This window comes from Megascapheus bottae, chromosome 16 (genome assembly GCF_031878675.1).
Source record: "Megascapheus bottae isolate mThoBot1 chromosome 16, mThoBot2.hap1, whole genome shotgun sequence".
Taxonomy (NCBI): Eukaryota; Metazoa; Chordata; class Mammalia; order Rodentia; family Geomyidae; genus Megascapheus; species Megascapheus bottae.
The window spans coordinates 43,532,040-43,548,840 of NC_143524.1; the positions used below are offsets into that span (position 1 = coordinate 43,532,040).

General features: G+C 54.0%; 1 protein-coding gene across 1 annotated transcript in view; it reads right to left on the reverse strand.

Moving 5' to 3' along the window:
• Positions 1 to 3,425: 3,425 nt before the first annotated feature.
• Positions 3,426 to 16,801, reverse strand: part of Arap1 (ArfGAP with RhoGAP domain, ankyrin repeat and PH domain 1) — a 43,869-nt gene continuing 30,493 nt past the window's right edge. The window contains exons 16-34 of the mRNA XM_090348375.1: positions 15,295 to 15,430; positions 14,917 to 15,019; positions 14,060 to 14,255; positions 13,763 to 13,814; positions 13,470 to 13,633; positions 13,166 to 13,378; positions 12,789 to 12,894; positions 12,293 to 12,440; positions 12,116 to 12,202; positions 11,964 to 12,032; positions 11,561 to 11,678; positions 10,341 to 10,454; positions 10,004 to 10,149; positions 9,558 to 9,590; positions 6,667 to 6,749; positions 5,910 to 5,960; positions 5,680 to 5,743; positions 4,275 to 4,424; positions 3,426 to 4,015 (exon numbers count right to left, since the gene is read on the reverse strand). Coding sequence (XP_090204501.1) covers positions 3,998 to 4,015; positions 4,275 to 4,424; positions 5,680 to 5,743; positions 5,910 to 5,960; positions 6,667 to 6,749; positions 9,558 to 9,590; positions 10,004 to 10,149; positions 10,341 to 10,454; positions 11,561 to 11,678; positions 11,964 to 12,032; positions 12,116 to 12,202; positions 12,293 to 12,440; positions 12,789 to 12,894; positions 13,166 to 13,378; positions 13,470 to 13,633; positions 13,763 to 13,814; positions 14,060 to 14,255; positions 14,917 to 15,019; positions 15,295 to 15,430 — 2,051 coding nt within the window. The 3' untranslated portion in view covers positions 3,426 to 3,997. The remainder of the gene's footprint in view (positions 4,016 to 4,274; positions 4,425 to 5,679; positions 5,744 to 5,909; positions 5,961 to 6,666; positions 6,750 to 9,557; positions 9,591 to 10,003; positions 10,150 to 10,340; positions 10,455 to 11,560; positions 11,679 to 11,963; positions 12,033 to 12,115; positions 12,203 to 12,292; positions 12,441 to 12,788; positions 12,895 to 13,165; positions 13,379 to 13,469; positions 13,634 to 13,762; positions 13,815 to 14,059; positions 14,256 to 14,916; positions 15,020 to 15,294; positions 15,431 to 16,801) is intronic.

Genomic DNA, 16,801 nt, shown 5'->3' on the forward strand with positions numbered 1-16,801 from the left:
ACTCAGAGTGAATATGTGGATGACAGATCCAAATAGAGAAGAGGCAGAGGGAAGGGATGGGGAGGGCACACCGCAGTCACCAAGGGAAGTGCCTCCCAGCTGACAAGACGTGGGAGGTACAGGCCAGCCCTTCTCTTCTGGTCTCAGTGTTGGAGGTGGGTTAGGTGGGTGGACAGTGTGGAGGAGGTGGTAGGGAGGGAGGGGGAAGGGAGGAGCAGCAGGAGGGAGGGGGAACAATTTTCCTAGAGTTCTTTGTGTGTGGGTGTTGCTCCATGTGCTGTGTATGTGTGTGTATGTGTGTGTGAGATGCACTTGCAGATCTGGAAGTGAGGCTAAGGTGTGCAGGCACGTGTGTGATGAGCATGAGTGTATACGTGTGGCATGTGTGCGTGCCTGTGTCACTGTGTCTCCAGGGTGATAAATACAGCAATGAGCTGTAACCAGGGCAGAGGCAGAGAGAGGAAAGTGCGGAAATTTCCACAGGCTCAGTGGCGTGGGAGAGGGGACATGACAGGGTCAGGCCAGCCTTGGCTGACCAGAGATGCTGTTTCTTATGGCAGTCCCTACCTAGCTAGCTAGCTGTGTTCAAATGCAGACATGGTTCCACATTTGCACACACATGCTTTAATGTGCACATCATACAGTGCAATCCAGAAGAGCTTTCTGGAGGAGGTATACATTGGAGGAGTGGTAAGGTCAGACTAGCTGTGTATGTGTGAAGAAGCAGACTGATGGTTCCAGAGAAGGCCCTGGGTCACTGAGATCACTGAGTGCCTAAGAGATGGGAACGGGATCTATGTCCTTTTTTGGTAGGGGAAGATCTGAGGGACCCATTTGACTGAGATGCAGTTCTGCCTCCCAGGAAGCAGGGAAAGAGTGAAAACCTGACAGTAGAGGTGCAGAAGGGAGGCCCTGGGGCATCCACAGGTACTATACTCCAGCCACTATACTGCATGCTACAGGGCCCTGACCATGTTCCTGTCATCCCTTTTCCAGGTGTCCCTCCCTGGAACCTCTGCACACAGGAGTATTCAGCAAGGCCTTCTCGAATGAAACAGATTGGGCCTACCAATGTCTCTGATGCCATGGTGTCTCTCCAGACATATTTAGCAAAGACAGTTCTGGATGCTTCATATCAGCTCATTTAATCCTTCTCAGAATTCACACAGGCTGTACCATTAATAAACCTAAAGCACACATGTGAACACCAAGGATCAGAGACCTAAGTAACTCTTCCAATGCCACACGGCTTAAAAATGGGAATGTGTCCATACTCATGGGTTTTTTGTTTGTTTGTTTTCCAAGACTGCGTGCCTATGGGGAGAGAACTTTGGAGCCACCAGAGTCACAGGCCAAGGAAGAACAACTCAGCTCCAGGCCCCTTCCAATCCCTGGGCTCAAGGGAAAGGAGAATGGGAAATAGCCTCCATCTTCCCTTCCTCTTCCCCCTGAGGGGAATTTCCCTTGCATCCAGGAGGTGCAGGTAGCACAACAGGTGGAGGGAGCAGGGCCAGGATGGGGCTCTGCTTGACAAAGGAGATAATGTCATATCCCTAAGGTAAAACATCAGGCTTCACTGAGAGACTACAGAGAAAGAATTCTGAGCCAGAAGAAAGAGGAAGACATCCTCTTCCTGGGAGCCCAGTGGCGCCCTGCTTTTCCAGCCTCTCTCCTACCATCTGCAAGGCTCTCACTTGCCTTGCCACAACCTCCTCTCCCAAGCTCCCTGTGGATCTTTGGGGGCAGAGGCCTGGATTTGGGTTGGCCCTCAAAGTCCTGCCCTCCTTCCCCAACATCATCCACCACCCACCCCCCCACACAACATACTTCCCCAGGAAGCTCTTCCTGTTAGCTCTGAACTCATCATCTGCAGCAACCTCAAATACATGCTCAAGCCACTCAAGGTTGTAAGAACCCTATGACAAGGACCAGTAGAGCCTCCTGCCCCAATCCTAATTGAGCTCACAGTTGAGCTCTGAAAGTTCCTGCTGGGATGCCACTCCCCTCCATGGCAAGCACTCTGGAGAAAGCTGACTCCTGCCAATGCCTACCCCTTCCTCAGGGAGCACCCACTCACTCTACTTGGGAGAAGGGAAACAGTGTAGGAATCAGGAGGGGAAGTGAGGAGGGAAGGAGACCCCTCCAGCATTGGGGAATGGAAGTGGAACTCTCCCAGGAGAGTTGTGTGGTCTTGGGAAAGTCATCTCCCTTCTCTGGGCCTGACTTCCCTCTTGGGCCAACAGCAGGCAGGACATGGAGCACAGGCACTGACTTGCAGTAGACACATGGTGACGAGATGTTCCTTCTTCTTTCAGGTCCTACAGCCTAGAAGCCCATTCATTCCTGCACTGTGCTGTCTGGTCCAGTTCCATCCCTTAGCAGAACAAAGCTTGAGCTGGGACTACCACACTGAGGCTCTCCAGACTCAGTTCCAAACAGTAAGGAGTGATCCGTGGCTGCCCCCTAGTGGGACAATGAGGTACCTGCAGCAGCCTAGCAGGGGGGCACCTCTAGTTTCACCTACTCTCTGGGTCTCAGGGACAGGTAGCCAATGCAATGTCAAAAGCAGGGAAGAATTCCAGCCTGAGCCTTGGAACAGCAGAGCCCATCAGCCCTTCCCTGCCTGGAGGAAGAACAGATATTAGATTCATCCGTCTGGCTTGGAGTAGTCCACCCAGGGCAGGATATTGTCTGTGAAACAGGCTGGAGTCCTGGTTCTCAACACAACCTGGAGCCAAGTCCAGGTCCTCAAAGACTGATACCCACTTCGGGCTCATCCGCTGAGTCGATCACCGGAGTCAGAGGTCATGTGATCCATCCACCCAATGTCCTGCCCAGCCATTGGCAGAAGCTGGGACTAAAAATCAGCACATCTGCTTGTGGGCCCCCAGAAGCAGGTGATAATGAGACTCTAGGGGAGGCAGCAATGTCATGTCTAAGACTTTCCCAGGGAAGGTTGCCTCTGAACAGCTTGTTACCTCCCCGTGGTCAAAGCCTGTTTGCTTGGAGGACCAAGAGTCAGGAAGTCCTAATGAGGGAGTAACCTATGCAAGGTGGGCGCCTGCTGGAAAGGCATAAGTCACAGAAGCTCCGGTGATCAGTGGCCTGGTGTGTCCAGCACAGATTGAGTTGTGTGGTTGGTGTGCACTCAGCCCTAGCTCAGAGTGTAACAGAGGCTGTGGGGACTCAGACCAGCTGGAGTCTGCCCTAGCCTGATCAGGCATCCATTCGTTAGCTGGGCTGAAGAGTGGCTCAACAGGTGCAGGAAACAGAGCCAGGATGGGGCTCTGCTTGGCAAAGGAGATTATACCAGAACAGCTCAGGCCTGGTGAGAGCAGGATCCAGATATCCAGCTTCAGGGCCCTAGTGCTCATCTCTGGTGCTCTCACAGACCCCAGGACAAACAACCACAGGCCTCGGCACCATAGGGTAAAATACACAGATGTATTTATATTATCAAAAGCCCCCAAAGTGGGGTAGGGGCATCAGGTGGCCTGGGCCCTCCTAGCCAGTTCAAATTGGAAGGGCAGCTAAAGTACACAAGGTCCAGCTCTCAGCCCTGTAGAAGCTTTCCAGGAGCTCCCTCCACATTTGGCTGAGTGTTCGCTCCTTCAGAGCACTCACTTTGGGCTGCTTGGGAGTTTGGGGCAAGGGGCCAGGCTCACTTCCAGCAGGGCCCTGGAGCCTCTCCTGGATGGTGCCCTCTGGAGCTCTGGCTTCTCCTCAGACATCTCCCAACTTACGAACTCAGGGCAGGTAGCCCTGCGTGAGCAAGGCTTGCTCACCTGGAGAGCCAGGTGGCGCTCCTCCCAGGGCAGATCCTGCTGCCCCCTACCCCTCGAACCAGGAAGCCACAGTCTGCCGTCAGGATGCATGATGTGGGGGTATGGCTTCCTCATGTAGCCCCTGCTGGCTTATGCCAGGCGTGCAGGACACAAGTGTGTCTGAACTTCCTGATGACAGCGGCAGCATCCCAGAGCCATGCTGGCTCATGTGCTCAGACATGGCGGAAGAGCTGTAAGGAGCACAGAAGCGCAGATGACGTAAGTCCTTGGTGAGGGGCAGAAGGGCCAGCCAGCAATGCAGTGGCTGTGGAAGCCTCAGTAGCCAGGGTCTCCAGGGCTAGACAAGGTGGAGGGGGCTGGGGGGGGGAAGTGGGTGGCTCCGTGAACCTTCCGAGAGGAGGGGCAGAAGGGCACTCAGAATGAGTAGTGGGATAAAAGCGGTGTCCAGCCAGGTCCCAGCCCTGCCCTTGGGGAAGATGAGCCACTCACAGAAAGAGGATCTGAGGTGAAGGCTGCCACACTCCGGCGCATTTCATTTTCACTGCCACGCAGGGGGATCAGTGATACGCTGCCCAGCCGGACCTCAGGCACTGCCCGGGACACGCGTGAGGGCTCTGAGGGCCACACCAGGCCATCGTGCTGGGGAACAGGGGAAAAGATGGTGCTAGAACCTGGGCCACATCTCTTTCACTGGGACACTCAGGTCCAGATCCACCCATCATTCTCAGAAGAAGCCTCGGGCTATGATCTGAGGCGACACCCTCAGCTTTGATCTTCAGTGATCTGAGAAGCAGCTGTTAGCAGAGGGTGACTGCATGCCCCGCAGAACCCAGCCAATTAAGCTACTCAAGGCTTCCATCTCCACATCACAAAGCTTTCCAGGAATGCAGCTCTGAAAAATCATTTCTTCAAGACGAACTGGTCTGCATCTCCTCTTGCAAGGAACCAAGAAGTACAGAATTCCTCTTTACAGAATTCCCATTTACACCTTGACTACTGGGAAGCTTGGGAGCAAAAGAGAGCTACAGGAAAGAACTCAGTTCAGGGCCCCTTCTTTTCTTTGTCTTCCTAAACAATTCTGAGCTTTCATGTAAACATTTTTTGTTCTAACTTCTGTTTTAAGTCAAAGCAACCTCTGATTCTGCTCTGGCTTAGGGTCTGACCACAGTTTGCTTCTGCTTAGACTTTAGCAGCTACCAGCTTTACTGGCCTCTCAACGTGGGACCTGCCCTTCAATCCCTGCTCTTGGACACTGTTCCTGCCAGAGTCTTACCGGGCTCAATCCTGCCTTACCACTCTCTCTCCACCGGGACTCTCCTCTGGGACTCTCCCACTGTCTGCTTAGCATGGCGTTCAAGGCTCTTGTTAGATTCTGTTCCCAATTCCTTTTCCAGAGCCCTCCTCCCTTTATACTCACTGGACAAGCTGCACTTCTCGCTCTCCACTATCTCCAGGCTTTGGAGACACTGTTGCCTCTGCCTGGGAGCCACGGAGCTTCTAGGGAACATACCCCATGCCGAAGCCAAGGCTGGTGACACTCTCTCCTTACTGTAGTCCCCTCCCTTCCCATGTCATCAAGCCCACCAGGCCCCTGGGGTTCCCTCCATCACCCCAGCACTGATGGTGTTGGGATACAGCACCTAGTGTTCTCCAGTGGCTGTGCCCCTACAGCAGGGCTCTGGCTCCCTAGCATGCCTGGCTCTAGGCTGGACTACAATGGGACTATAAAGGTCTTATAAATACACAAATGAACGAAAAGAAACTTGGAATCTCCTTGAAGCAGTGGCTGGTCGGAATTCTGAGAAACAAAGGTCCCCATTTTCCACAGTGGAATCTCGGGGACTCCACCCCACCCCTCCCTACCCCTGCACCCCTCTCCCGCCGAACCTGATACCTGCACAAAGAAGAAGGTGGCAAACCACTCCCGGAGCTCCATCTGTGTGTCACAGCACAGGTACCTGCAGGGAGGGCACAGATCTGGACATGGCAAAGAGCTAAAGGGGGAACACTGCCCATCTACCCACCCAGAGTTGCCAGCAGGGCACAAAGCTGGGCAGTGAGGAGAGCCCCAATGGAGGCTGCCATCCCACCTCATCCCGAGTCTTGAATGGGGCCCGTGCTCACCACTGCTGCTTCTCATGTTTCTCTGTCTCATGCACCACTGTGAAGCCCCAGCTGCAGAGGAGGGGTGGAGGGAATGGGTCACGCTTTTTCTCAGGAAAAAGCCCGGGCTTAAGACGGGCAGAATCAGGGCCTTCTCACAAGTGGAGCACACATTCTCACTGCCTCTTCCTGCCTCAGCTCCCCATCTCCACCCAGGCCTGTTCTAGGGATGGTGTTCAGTGACAGAGTCCTTGCCTACACATAAGAGGCACCATAAAGCAAAACAGACAGAAACTACTGACTCCCACCCACCTAGGCTTGCCTTTAGCTTGGCACAGCCAGGAGATGTCTAGTGACTCCCTAACAGCAAGAACAGCATGGGTCACCTTTCAACTTTCTAAAGTATATGATCATCCTTGGAAAGAGGTGGCCTATTATTGTCCTCCAGCTTATAGGCAGGGACCTGAAGCATAGAAAGGCCCTGGAGAAACTGACAGAATTCTAACCAAGACCAGCAATTCCCAGGCACAAGTGAGTATCTGAGTTCTTTGGAAAGCTTGTTATATAACAAGGCTTGGGTCTGGTCTCATTTCCAGAGCCTAAGATTCAGGAAGCATATGGCAACATCTGCAAAGTTCTATTTCTGCTGCTAAGGGGGACTACAACTTCTGAGTCATTACACTGACCCCATAACAAGTTCAAGGCCCTGACTGCTGTCCCTTTAGCTGTGGGGCCTAGAGGTCCTTGGAGGTGGCCTATCCCCAAAGTCCAGGCTCACCAGGTAGGTGGTCGAAGTTTCTTCTTCACACCCAGGTAGACTTTCAGACTCTTAACGGGCCATTCCTTCTCTGGCCGGTGACTCTAGGGGGAGGAAGGGGAGATGAGGGCATCTCTGTTGGTCAGGTGAATACAGAGGCACTGTGCTCCCAGCCCCTCTGTTCCCCAGCAGGGACTCCTATTCCTGACAAAGCCCTCCCTGCTCACAGTCCAGCGTGACCACCCCCTGCCCCTTGTCCCCACCTCTCCCTGAAGCAGCATCACACAGTCAACCCTTAGTCCCTGCAAAGAGGTCTCAGCTTGGACAACCAGGATGACAAACCCCAGCCCAACCCTGCTGCCCTTCAAACTGGCAGCATTGGTCCAAATCAGATGGTGCCTGGAGGGAGAACGCTGGGTATAATCCTGCACCACTGGAACTGCCAGTGCCATTTGAGTATCTCCATGGGCTGCTGTGTCCACGTTTGTCTCAGTCACTGGTTCTTTACCCCTCCTCAGCCCCATAGAAGCCATAGGGTTGACCGTGTGAACAGAGAGATCAGTCATCATTAGCTCTTTGGTTTCATCAGAGGCTAATGACTCAAGCTGAAGCCGAATGGCTGTTCAGTAGACCAGAGGAAGAACTTCCCAATGGTCTAGGACAGGAAGCAAGAGACTCATGTACAGGAGGGGGATCGTATCACTGCTGTGCTTGCCTGGCCCCCACCTCTGCACATGAGTCTGGTCTTGGAATGAGCAGGCTGGAGGCGGAGGGATGAGAGCAGTGATCCCAAGGAAGAGGAAGGCTGGAGGTCAAGCTAAGGAGCCTTCCTCCTGCTCGGGGAGCCATGTGTTTGGAGCCTTCTCCTTACCAGGCACCCTCCTCGAGCCAGCAGGCCACCAGGGTGGGTGGCAAGGGAGAAGGATCCCCTTACCACTGAAACTAGGGATCCAAGACTCAACTAACCTCCACCTTGTTCCCCCCATGGCTCCCAGCTAACCCCAGGCACAGCTCCCCAACAGGAGCAGAGAGGACTCAGGATGGCCAGGGACAGGCTGCCTGGGGACGGAAATTGTGAGCTACCACAGGGAATGGGTTTAGGTGGGGGAGTTATGAGAGGATCTGATGGAGGAGTACCTGGCATAACAATTACCATGTGCCCAAGAAGACTGGAACCTGCAGGGCTGCAGGTGTGAAATGAACAGCTGCAGGCGGGAGGAAGGCACTGAGATGCAAATATGGGTACAGGAGAAGCAAGGTGTAGAGAACACAGTGAAGAAGACAGCCGCCCACGTTCCCACATTCAAGCACAGGCAGGGCCTGGAGCGCGGGGAGACACGGGTGGGGATGGAGGCTAAGAACTGCTGTGCTGGAGATTAAGCAGGCGGTGGAAACAATTGATAGTGGAAGGACGTAGGTGATGCAAGGCTGCAGGTGTGGAAGAAATGATGCTGAGGAAGAAAACCAGCTGTGGGGCTGGAAGAAGTCAGGTTGAGTGGGAGGGAAAAGGAACTAGGAATAAAGTGAGTCGGGGTAGAAGGCAGAGGTCTATGGGTAAAACAGTGAATGCCAGTCCCAGCTGGGCCAAGAATCAAGACCAAAAACCATAGCCTGGCTTGCCTGGAGTTGCCCTAATTTCAAATAATCTGTCCTGTGGCCCCATAAACCAACAAATGCCAGAATTACCAACACTTTAATGGCAAGCCACACATGCTGAAGGTTCTGCCAGGCCAGAGGCACAGCTGCCACTGGGGTGAGGAGAGCTTCTAAACCTCCAGGAACACAAAATTCTGATGCTAACAAAACTGGGTTCACTCTAGTCAGTGACTTGGCCTTGAGCAAGTTGCTCAAAGCCTGTTTTCTCATCTATGCAGAGGGTAACATCCTCTCCCCAGCACAGACGTGTGGATTAAGTACATAAAGAGCCAGGCACAGAGCCTGGTTAAACATCAACTCTGTGCCCTTTTTCTAACTCTCTACTTTCTCCCCTTTCCATAAGCCTCAGCCACCCTAACCCTCTTCTGCATGGGGCTGGCAAAGCAGGGAGCTAATGTAATATCCCAGAGCCACGCTGGGCTGGATGGAGTGGCAGGCAGATGCAAAAGGGAGAGAACAGAGAGAAGGGAGAGAAGCAGGGGTATTTTCCTGGAGCCCAAGCTGCACGAGAAGAGGTATAACAAGGGAAGAAGGCGAGGGTCCTGTGCCATCTGTACTGCTTCCTCCATGATGAACAGGCCTGTCCAGGCAGGAGACACAAGGGGCAGAAAGCATCTGAAGACTGAGGGGACAGCTATGGAAGCTTAGGTCGGACTGGGTTTGTGACAACGTCCTCTGCTACCTGTCCCTGCAGAGCATCTGTGGTTCATAGCCCTCAAGCATGGCTGGAGGCACAGAGCCATCATGAAAGGCAGATTCACAGTTGAATCTGCATGAGGGCCATCTCCAAGACACAAGTACTCACTGGGGAGTCAGGGCGGCTGAGCAGACACTCCTACCTCAGATAATGTCCCTCAGCTCCTCTCATTCACGTGGCCCTTTAGGGTCAGGCAATGACAGGAACAATCGGAGGGCCCTGTGATTCTAAGGCAGAAACAGAGCAGCTCTGCTGGGAATGAATGATAGAGCCCAACTCAAACCCTGAGGTTTCTGTTACTGGCTTCCTAACTTCTTCCCTGAGTCCAGTGGAAAGTTCTAGCATCATACTGATTTGGAACTGCAGAAAGGAGTTTGGGTTGGAGTTAAGGCAGAAGGGTAACACTCAGGGTAAGGGCCAGTACCTGCTGGCAAGAGGGCAGGGAACTATGCCTGGAGAAAGCCGGGAGCCCTGGCTATGTTCCCACGCTCCCACCCAGCTTGCTTAGCCCCAAATGGTGTAAGGGAAAGCAGCTGGCGGTCAACCCACAGCTACTCACGGTCTCAGGGGCCCCGCTCCACGGCCTCTGGCTCTGTTTGATAGAGGATCAGGGTTATGGAAGGCATCAGCCCAGGGCTGGAGCCAGGAATGGTGCGTGCAGTGGTGTGGGGGGCATGGGGCATATATACGCAGAAGATGGAGGATGCTGAGGAGTCTGTGTGGGAGAACCCAGCACGTGGAAAGAGGGTATGGAGATGGACTGGGAGGGCTTTGTCCTGGGAAGCGGCCAAGCAAGCTGCCACATCTATCACCATGGAACGTGTTCTTGTGAGTGATGTGACAAATCACAGGCACAGGTAAACAACGTGGGGGGTGTGACTCGATGACATCTTGATTCCAAGACTTACAAGGGGGACAGGGCATACTGGAATGGCCACCAGTACCTCAGCAGGAAGATCTCTGGGAGTCCACACCTCTTCCCCACCACCATGCCACCTCACTTACCCGGACTTCCTTGTAGAGCCTCAAGCAGCTACTGTTGAGGATGAAGTAGCGATCATGGAAGCCGCCCGAGGGCAGCCCCAGACCCAGGAGGCTGCGGTCCTCACGGAACTTCATCATGCCATGCTTGGTGTCGCCCACACGGCTGGCTGGGGGAGGACTGCAGTGGGCACGGGCTGCACCATTCCCCCTCCAGTGGACCCAGATGCTTGGAGACTAGTTCTCTAGATGAGAACAAGTGCTCCATCCTACCCCAGTCTCCCTGGAGACCTCTCCATCTGGAGTCCTGTACCTCAGGTGTCCCCTCATGGTACCCCCGCCCCCTGTGGGGGTCACCTACCTAGGTACAGCAGTATAGCCTCCATGGACTGGTGCTTCTTCACCACCAAGTGGCTTTCTGTGCCCAGCCCATGCAGGATGGGCAGCACCTTCTCCGAAAAATGCAGGGGTCGCTCTGGGGAGAAGCCATACCCACTCTCACTGAGCCCGTACGGCCCAACACCACCCCGGGTCAGTACATGGGCACATGTTGTCTACACATTTGTTGTTCATCCTAATGCCCCCTAGCACCACAACACATCACCATCATGACCACCTTTCCCAGGACTAAGCATCTGGACTGGCACATGGGGCCTAGGCCACATCCACGAGCATTTCCCATGGGTCCCCCATCAGGGATGCTGCCCCTGACCAGGCTGCTCCTGCCAGAAACACTCCCTGATCCCTCTACTCCTCTTTCCTTCTCCACTGCCCTACCCTGTCTGGCTTAGTCTCATAACTAGACCCTCCAACGGGGCCTACAGGATGGGCTGTCCCTTCTCTTGCCTACCAGGTGGCTTCGCACCGACCTCAGTGTTATAGGAGCCTCCTCATCTCCATGGCAGGCCTGGGTCGGTGTTAGCTCATATGGCTATAGTTGCCCATTTCTCAGTGTCATTATAGGATGATTAATATCTCCATCCCTTACCAGACTGAATCCCATAAGGACAAGGACAGTACGTCTGACTCCTCAGCCAGTGGTACACGAAAATGTCCACAGATCCTAAGATTGCCTTTCACCTCCACTGATGTCAGGACTACTCTTCACAATAAAAGACCTTTATCATTCCCATTATCCCCCTTCACCACCACAAGATCTCTACACTGGAACTACTTCCAGCGTCCTGACACCACCGCTACCCTGCTTGCAAATCATCACTTACCAACCCCTTTAGCACCAAGAACAGTGTTACCTTCAATCCCATTGTCAAATTCAGTATCATCATCTCTGCAGGTAACACCACTCACTGAAACCTGGGAAAGCACTATCACACTGGACCACCTATCCCCTTGCCTGTCTGTCCAACAACCACACTACACATCACATAGCACCACAACCCCTGCCAGCTCCCTGCCACCACCATCAGAGACCAGTTTCATCAGTGTGGCAGCAACAGGTGTTATCTAAGCCTCTTCACCATCCAGGTCCTCGCAATGCAGGGGAGGGAAGGACAGACTGGGACTGTAGTCTAGGCAAGACAGGCTGCCCTCCATCCTGCAGCAGTCCTGGTGGCTATGTACCTGCTTCCTCCTTCTCGTTGACCTCAAAACAAGTCCAGTAGTCCTTCTCCCTGATGCCCACATTTCGGCGGTCCAGGATCTCCAGGGTAAGCTCTTCTGCTGTCATGGATGCAGGTATCTGTGGAGACCAAAGAGAAGTTCAACCTGTCCCCATCCTGGCCCCTGCTCTGCCACAAACTTGCTATGTGAGTTGGGACCCAGAACCACCCCTCCCAGTTCCTTCTTGAGTTCTGTGATGCAGAGGGTTCTGATGGTCAGGAGAAGACAGGCCCAGCAATGGCCATATATGGTCCCAAATTGAGCTGTCCTTGGGATGGAAGCCTGGCTGCTCTGACTACCTAGGCCTGCCACTGACCCGGCTTGACTCTACAAGCCCCTTGGCTTCTGGGTCCCTGGCCCTGACCTTGACGTGCTGCTCAGTCTCTGCCTTCTTCTCCTCCAGGTACACTGTGCAGATGAAGTCACCAGCATGCTGTAGGGAGACAGGGCTCAGCTAGAGATCTATAGGCAAGTGAAGGCAGCCAGCCCAAGACCCTCCTGAGCCTCAGCCTCCACCTGAGTCCCGCTGGCAGTGCCAGCCACTCGCATCTTCACAATGGCAGTGACCTCCTCCCGCTGCTTCCTCAGCTCCTCTTCATCCACCTGAGACAGGGTTAGGGGCAGGGACAGAGATGGTCACTGCCATCTGAGAGACACAGCCATGCCCTCCCCTGCCTACTGGCTGGCACGCACACTGAACACCACCACATAGTGACTAATGAGGTCTTCCACCACCCGGCCAGCCTTGTAGTCCTGTCCATCTGTCTGGAAGAGCGTGGGGCCGAACACAATGGCCAGGTTGTGCGTGGTCATCTGGTTCGTTTCTGAGAAGCACTGGACACTGGAGAGGGGAGAGGCTGTAAGGAATCCAGCCCAGAGCTTCCCCAAGCCATCTTCCCAATGTCTGATAAGTGACAAGAGGGAAGCTAAGGAAGGTCCTGGTCAGACTGGACCCCTAGCAAAGGGGAGAAGGGGCTATCTATGTCTTTGGTCCTGGTAAGGAGCAGGCTGAGTAGCTAGGTCAAAGTACCCTGGCAAGAAGTTGAAAGATGGCCATGAATAGGGCCATTCACAGACGTTGCTCAGTCCTAAGACCTATCTGATCCCCAGGGGAGGGCAGTCAGCCAAGATGGGAGAAGTCTTCTCCACCCCATCCCCGTGAGGATCTCACATTGGAATGGCTTCTCACCAATACAGGTGGCTGATAAGGGCCTTCACAGTGGCGCGGTTGACAGGGGGCAGATGTACCAGGAGCTCTTGGTACCTGGATACCTTCTCCTCCTCATCCTCAATCTCTGGGGAAGGGGATATAGACCAGATCAGAAACCCATCACGCCTCCTTGCCCCACACTCCAAGCAGCTCTGCCTCTCATGCTAGGCAGCCTCATTCACTGGGCCCTTCAAATCACAGCAGGCCATGTGCTCAGCAAAGATTATGGAGGAAGAAGAGGACAAGGGGAAGAGGCAGAAGTGGCAGGGGTATGCCTGCTCCAAAAGCATGACAGGGGCCTGGGTGGCAGTCTTGAGGTAGCACAGACAAGGCTGGCCATGGGCTGCAGGAGCCACCTGAGGCCTCCAGCCAGGCTAAGCGCTGGGCACGAGTGAAGAGTCCGTCCGGCAGGTCACGCAGGAAGCGTTTGAGCGCAGAGGAGACATCGTCCACGTGCTGCTCGCCCTCCTTGAGGTGCACAGAACGAGCATCCTGTCGCAGGCTCTCCAGCAGCCGCTGTGTCTTGGATGTCTGCCCACACTTGCGGTAGATGCCCTCAGAGGTGAGGCCTGGGGAGGAGCCAGGCAGATACTTTCAGAAGGATCCTGAGCACGAGACTATGTGAGAAGCGTGGTGTGAGCCCTAGGGGTGGGGGCTCACCGCATTGAGTGATGTAGTCCACACAGCGGTACACAATCACGGGAATGTCTGAATCCCCCAGCTGCTGTTCCGACAGCGTGTCCCCCAAGCTGGCTGCTGCTTTCTGGATAGCCCCCAACCAGCCTATGAAGTCCAGTCGCCGTTCCCCCTGGATATACAGTGTCCTGGGCCAAAAACAGTTATTGTCCCACCTCTGTCTCTGTCCTCCCCCACCCCTCACCATGTCCCCTCTCTCCTTGCGTGTGTCAGCTGCCCCAGGCTTCTCAGAGACAGTTAGAAAGGCTGTAGCTCACCTCCTTCGCTCTACCAGCACCAGCACCTGGCTCTCGTTGTCCCCTTGGACAGCTGTGGAGGAGTCAGTCAAGGTGAGGCCCAGGTCTTGTTCATGATATCCAGCCTGCTCCCTACTGAAAGTCTCTGAACTTCCCCAGGGGATCCACCCTCCAATCAGAGCGAACCCAAGGGCAGAGAGGATATAAGAGGGCAGGATAGCTCCTTTCAGCCAGGCAGGAATAGAATTCAAATTTCTAGGCAGGGGCTGTGGGGGGACAAGGCCTGGATAGGGTCCCTTGGAGTCTGGGGACACATACAAAGCTCCTGCAATCTCCGGAGCTGCAATGGTTCTTCGCAGGGCCCTTCTGGGAAGACTGCATGGAGCTCAGAACCACTCAAAGCAAACCAGCCCTCCTGAGTCCGCTGGAGACTCAGGCCGGCTTTGTAAGGTAGACGCCCAAGCCGCTCAAAATCCAGGGCCAGCAGGTCCTCAGCCAGGGGAGGCACATATGCCTGGTAGGAAAGATGGCCAGAGGAGAACTATTACCCAACAACACAGCCTATCCAGCTAAGCTCCCCAGCTAGGAACCCGGCCCTCTGTCCACTCAGCTATTTCCCTTCACACCCCTCAGAGGTGCCCTCTCCTGCTACCCAGACACCAGGTAGTGCCAAGGCATTCTGGACTTCTGCCAGAGCATTCTCTAGACTAGTACAGTCTAGGCCTCAGCACCTCAGAGCCCTCAACTGAACAGCCAGGAGCAAGACAGGCTCATCTGAAACCTAGGATCTATGCACAGGAGGCCTAGACAACTCGGCAGTAGATAAAGAGTCACAGGAGACCCAGAAGACACTGGGATCTGCTTGCTAGGGCTCTGCAACCTCCCTGCCTGTCCCCTTCAGGGATGAGCTCACCACCCGTGGGAGCAGCTGTCTACCCTATGACAGCAGTGGCTGTCACTGCCGTTCATGATTGAACACTGACTGAACACCTATGGGTGCTAGGGTTGAGACAGGTCTCCTGACCTGCCCACCCTGAGAGCTGGTCTATTTCAGGCACTTGACCTAAGAGGCCAATTCCTGCTCCATCAGAAATGGGGAAACTAAAGTTCATGGGACCAGCCAGGTGGTCCTATCCTGTCTTGATCAGGCATCCACCCAGCTAACCCAGGCCTACCTTAGCAAGGCACTTGACCCACTCATGAGCCAGCTCCGCACTCTCCAGCCCAAACAGGTACAGCCGTTCTCCCTCTGTGTACACCTCAAAGGTATGTTCAAAGCTGCAAATATATAGGCCAGGGCTCATCAACCTTGCCCAGCCCTACCCCACCCATTACCAACTACCATTCTTGCCACTGTCAATGAACCTCTTCTCAATCCCTGCAGAGATGGCAGAGGGCTTTGTGGGGAGCCTCAGGAGAGCTGGGTTAGCACTTGTATAAAACTATACAAGTGTGTGACTCCAGGGAGGTCTTGCCCTCCCTTGACTCCACTTCTCTTGTGTTCCTGGATCTCACAGCACCCGAAGGCTGTGATTCTAGCCAGGGTTACTCACCCATGGGTGTCAGGAGCAGACACTGCCAGGCATACAATCTCACTGGTCCGAATTTCCCCATTGGGCGTCACAGCCCGTTCATTCTCATAATAGCTCAGGACCCCATCGCTTAGGACACACCAGCGCCGGCTGAACTCTGGGAAGAAATTGGGCAAGGGAGCCATGAGGGAGGGCCCATGCACACACACAACCCTGAAAACCACTTCTGCAATCTCCCTGAGCCCTACTGCCACCTGACCCATCTCCTCTCCACTGTAACTCACAAGTACCACTTAACCTCTCTGCAGTCCACCAGCCTAGTTCACGCCTTGTCCTCTGTCGCATACCTCTAGGTGGCTGCTTCCAGGACCCAAGAGTGAGCTAGTGGAAAACAGTCTGGATCCTTCCTAAGCTCAAACCCAGTCGTGGCTGCCTCTTATCCTCAGTAGAATCTGTGGCTTCAGCCTGGTCTTTAAGGCCCTGCTCCCTATCCCCTCTACATAAATACCATCTGAAGCCTCCTCTGCCAGAAGCATCCTCTACTCTGTACCCGTACCTTCCACAATGGCTTTCAGAAAGCAAAGGGACCCCATAAAAGAAGTAGAAATGGGAATGTGGACCAGAAAAGGTAGCAGAAAGAACTGAACATCAAGGCCATGCAACTTCAAAGTGGCTCAGAGCTTCCTGGCAACCAAGGCAAAATGAATGACTCATGCAGTTACATAAATGACAGCTGGGCAGAGGGAGGCAGACCAGTGCAGTGAGGTGGTAAGCAGCACAGAGTTGCAAAGATACTTTGGGAAATGAAGGGATGCAGCAGGAGGGGCTGAGGTGCTGCCACAGCTGGCTCTGGCTCACCCTACTAGAGAAACTGAAATCTACCCTCTGCGAGCAGGGTGTCACTCAGCCTGTCCTCAAGGATGTGCTCCCTCCAATAGTGCCATCTGTACCTCAGTTCTTCACTTTGCAAACACATGCCAAGTGCTGGATACTTGAGTGCTGGATACTTCCCAAGCTTTAGGGCTACAGGAGTGCCACAAATATGGACATACACATTGAGAGGCAGCTGCGCCAGGTGACACAGTCGGCCATCTCAAGAGACAGGAGGAACCAGGAGTTCAAAGACAACCTAGGCATCACATTGAGACTTCATCTCAAACCAAACAACAAAAACCAAGACGAAAGTCAGATGCGTGGCGGAAGGGAGGCCAGGAAGTAGGACTGAAAGATGTGTGGAATACAGTTACACTGTCTGGATGTGGCGTTTGGGGAAGGTGTCTCTTCAGAAGAGTATCTGAGTGATCTGACTGAAGTGATCACAATACGGGCATTTGGGGAAAGGACTATGGCAGAAGGAATAGCAAACGCAGGGGTCCTGGTGGAGGGGATCGGCTATGTCCAAGAACCAACAAAATGGTCCCAGAGTTGGCGACAGTGAACAAAGGGAGAGGGTGTTTTGGATAAGTGGGCCATGGCTGACTATAGGCTCGTGGTTAAGGACAGCAGGTTGTATCAAAGTTAGGAGGGA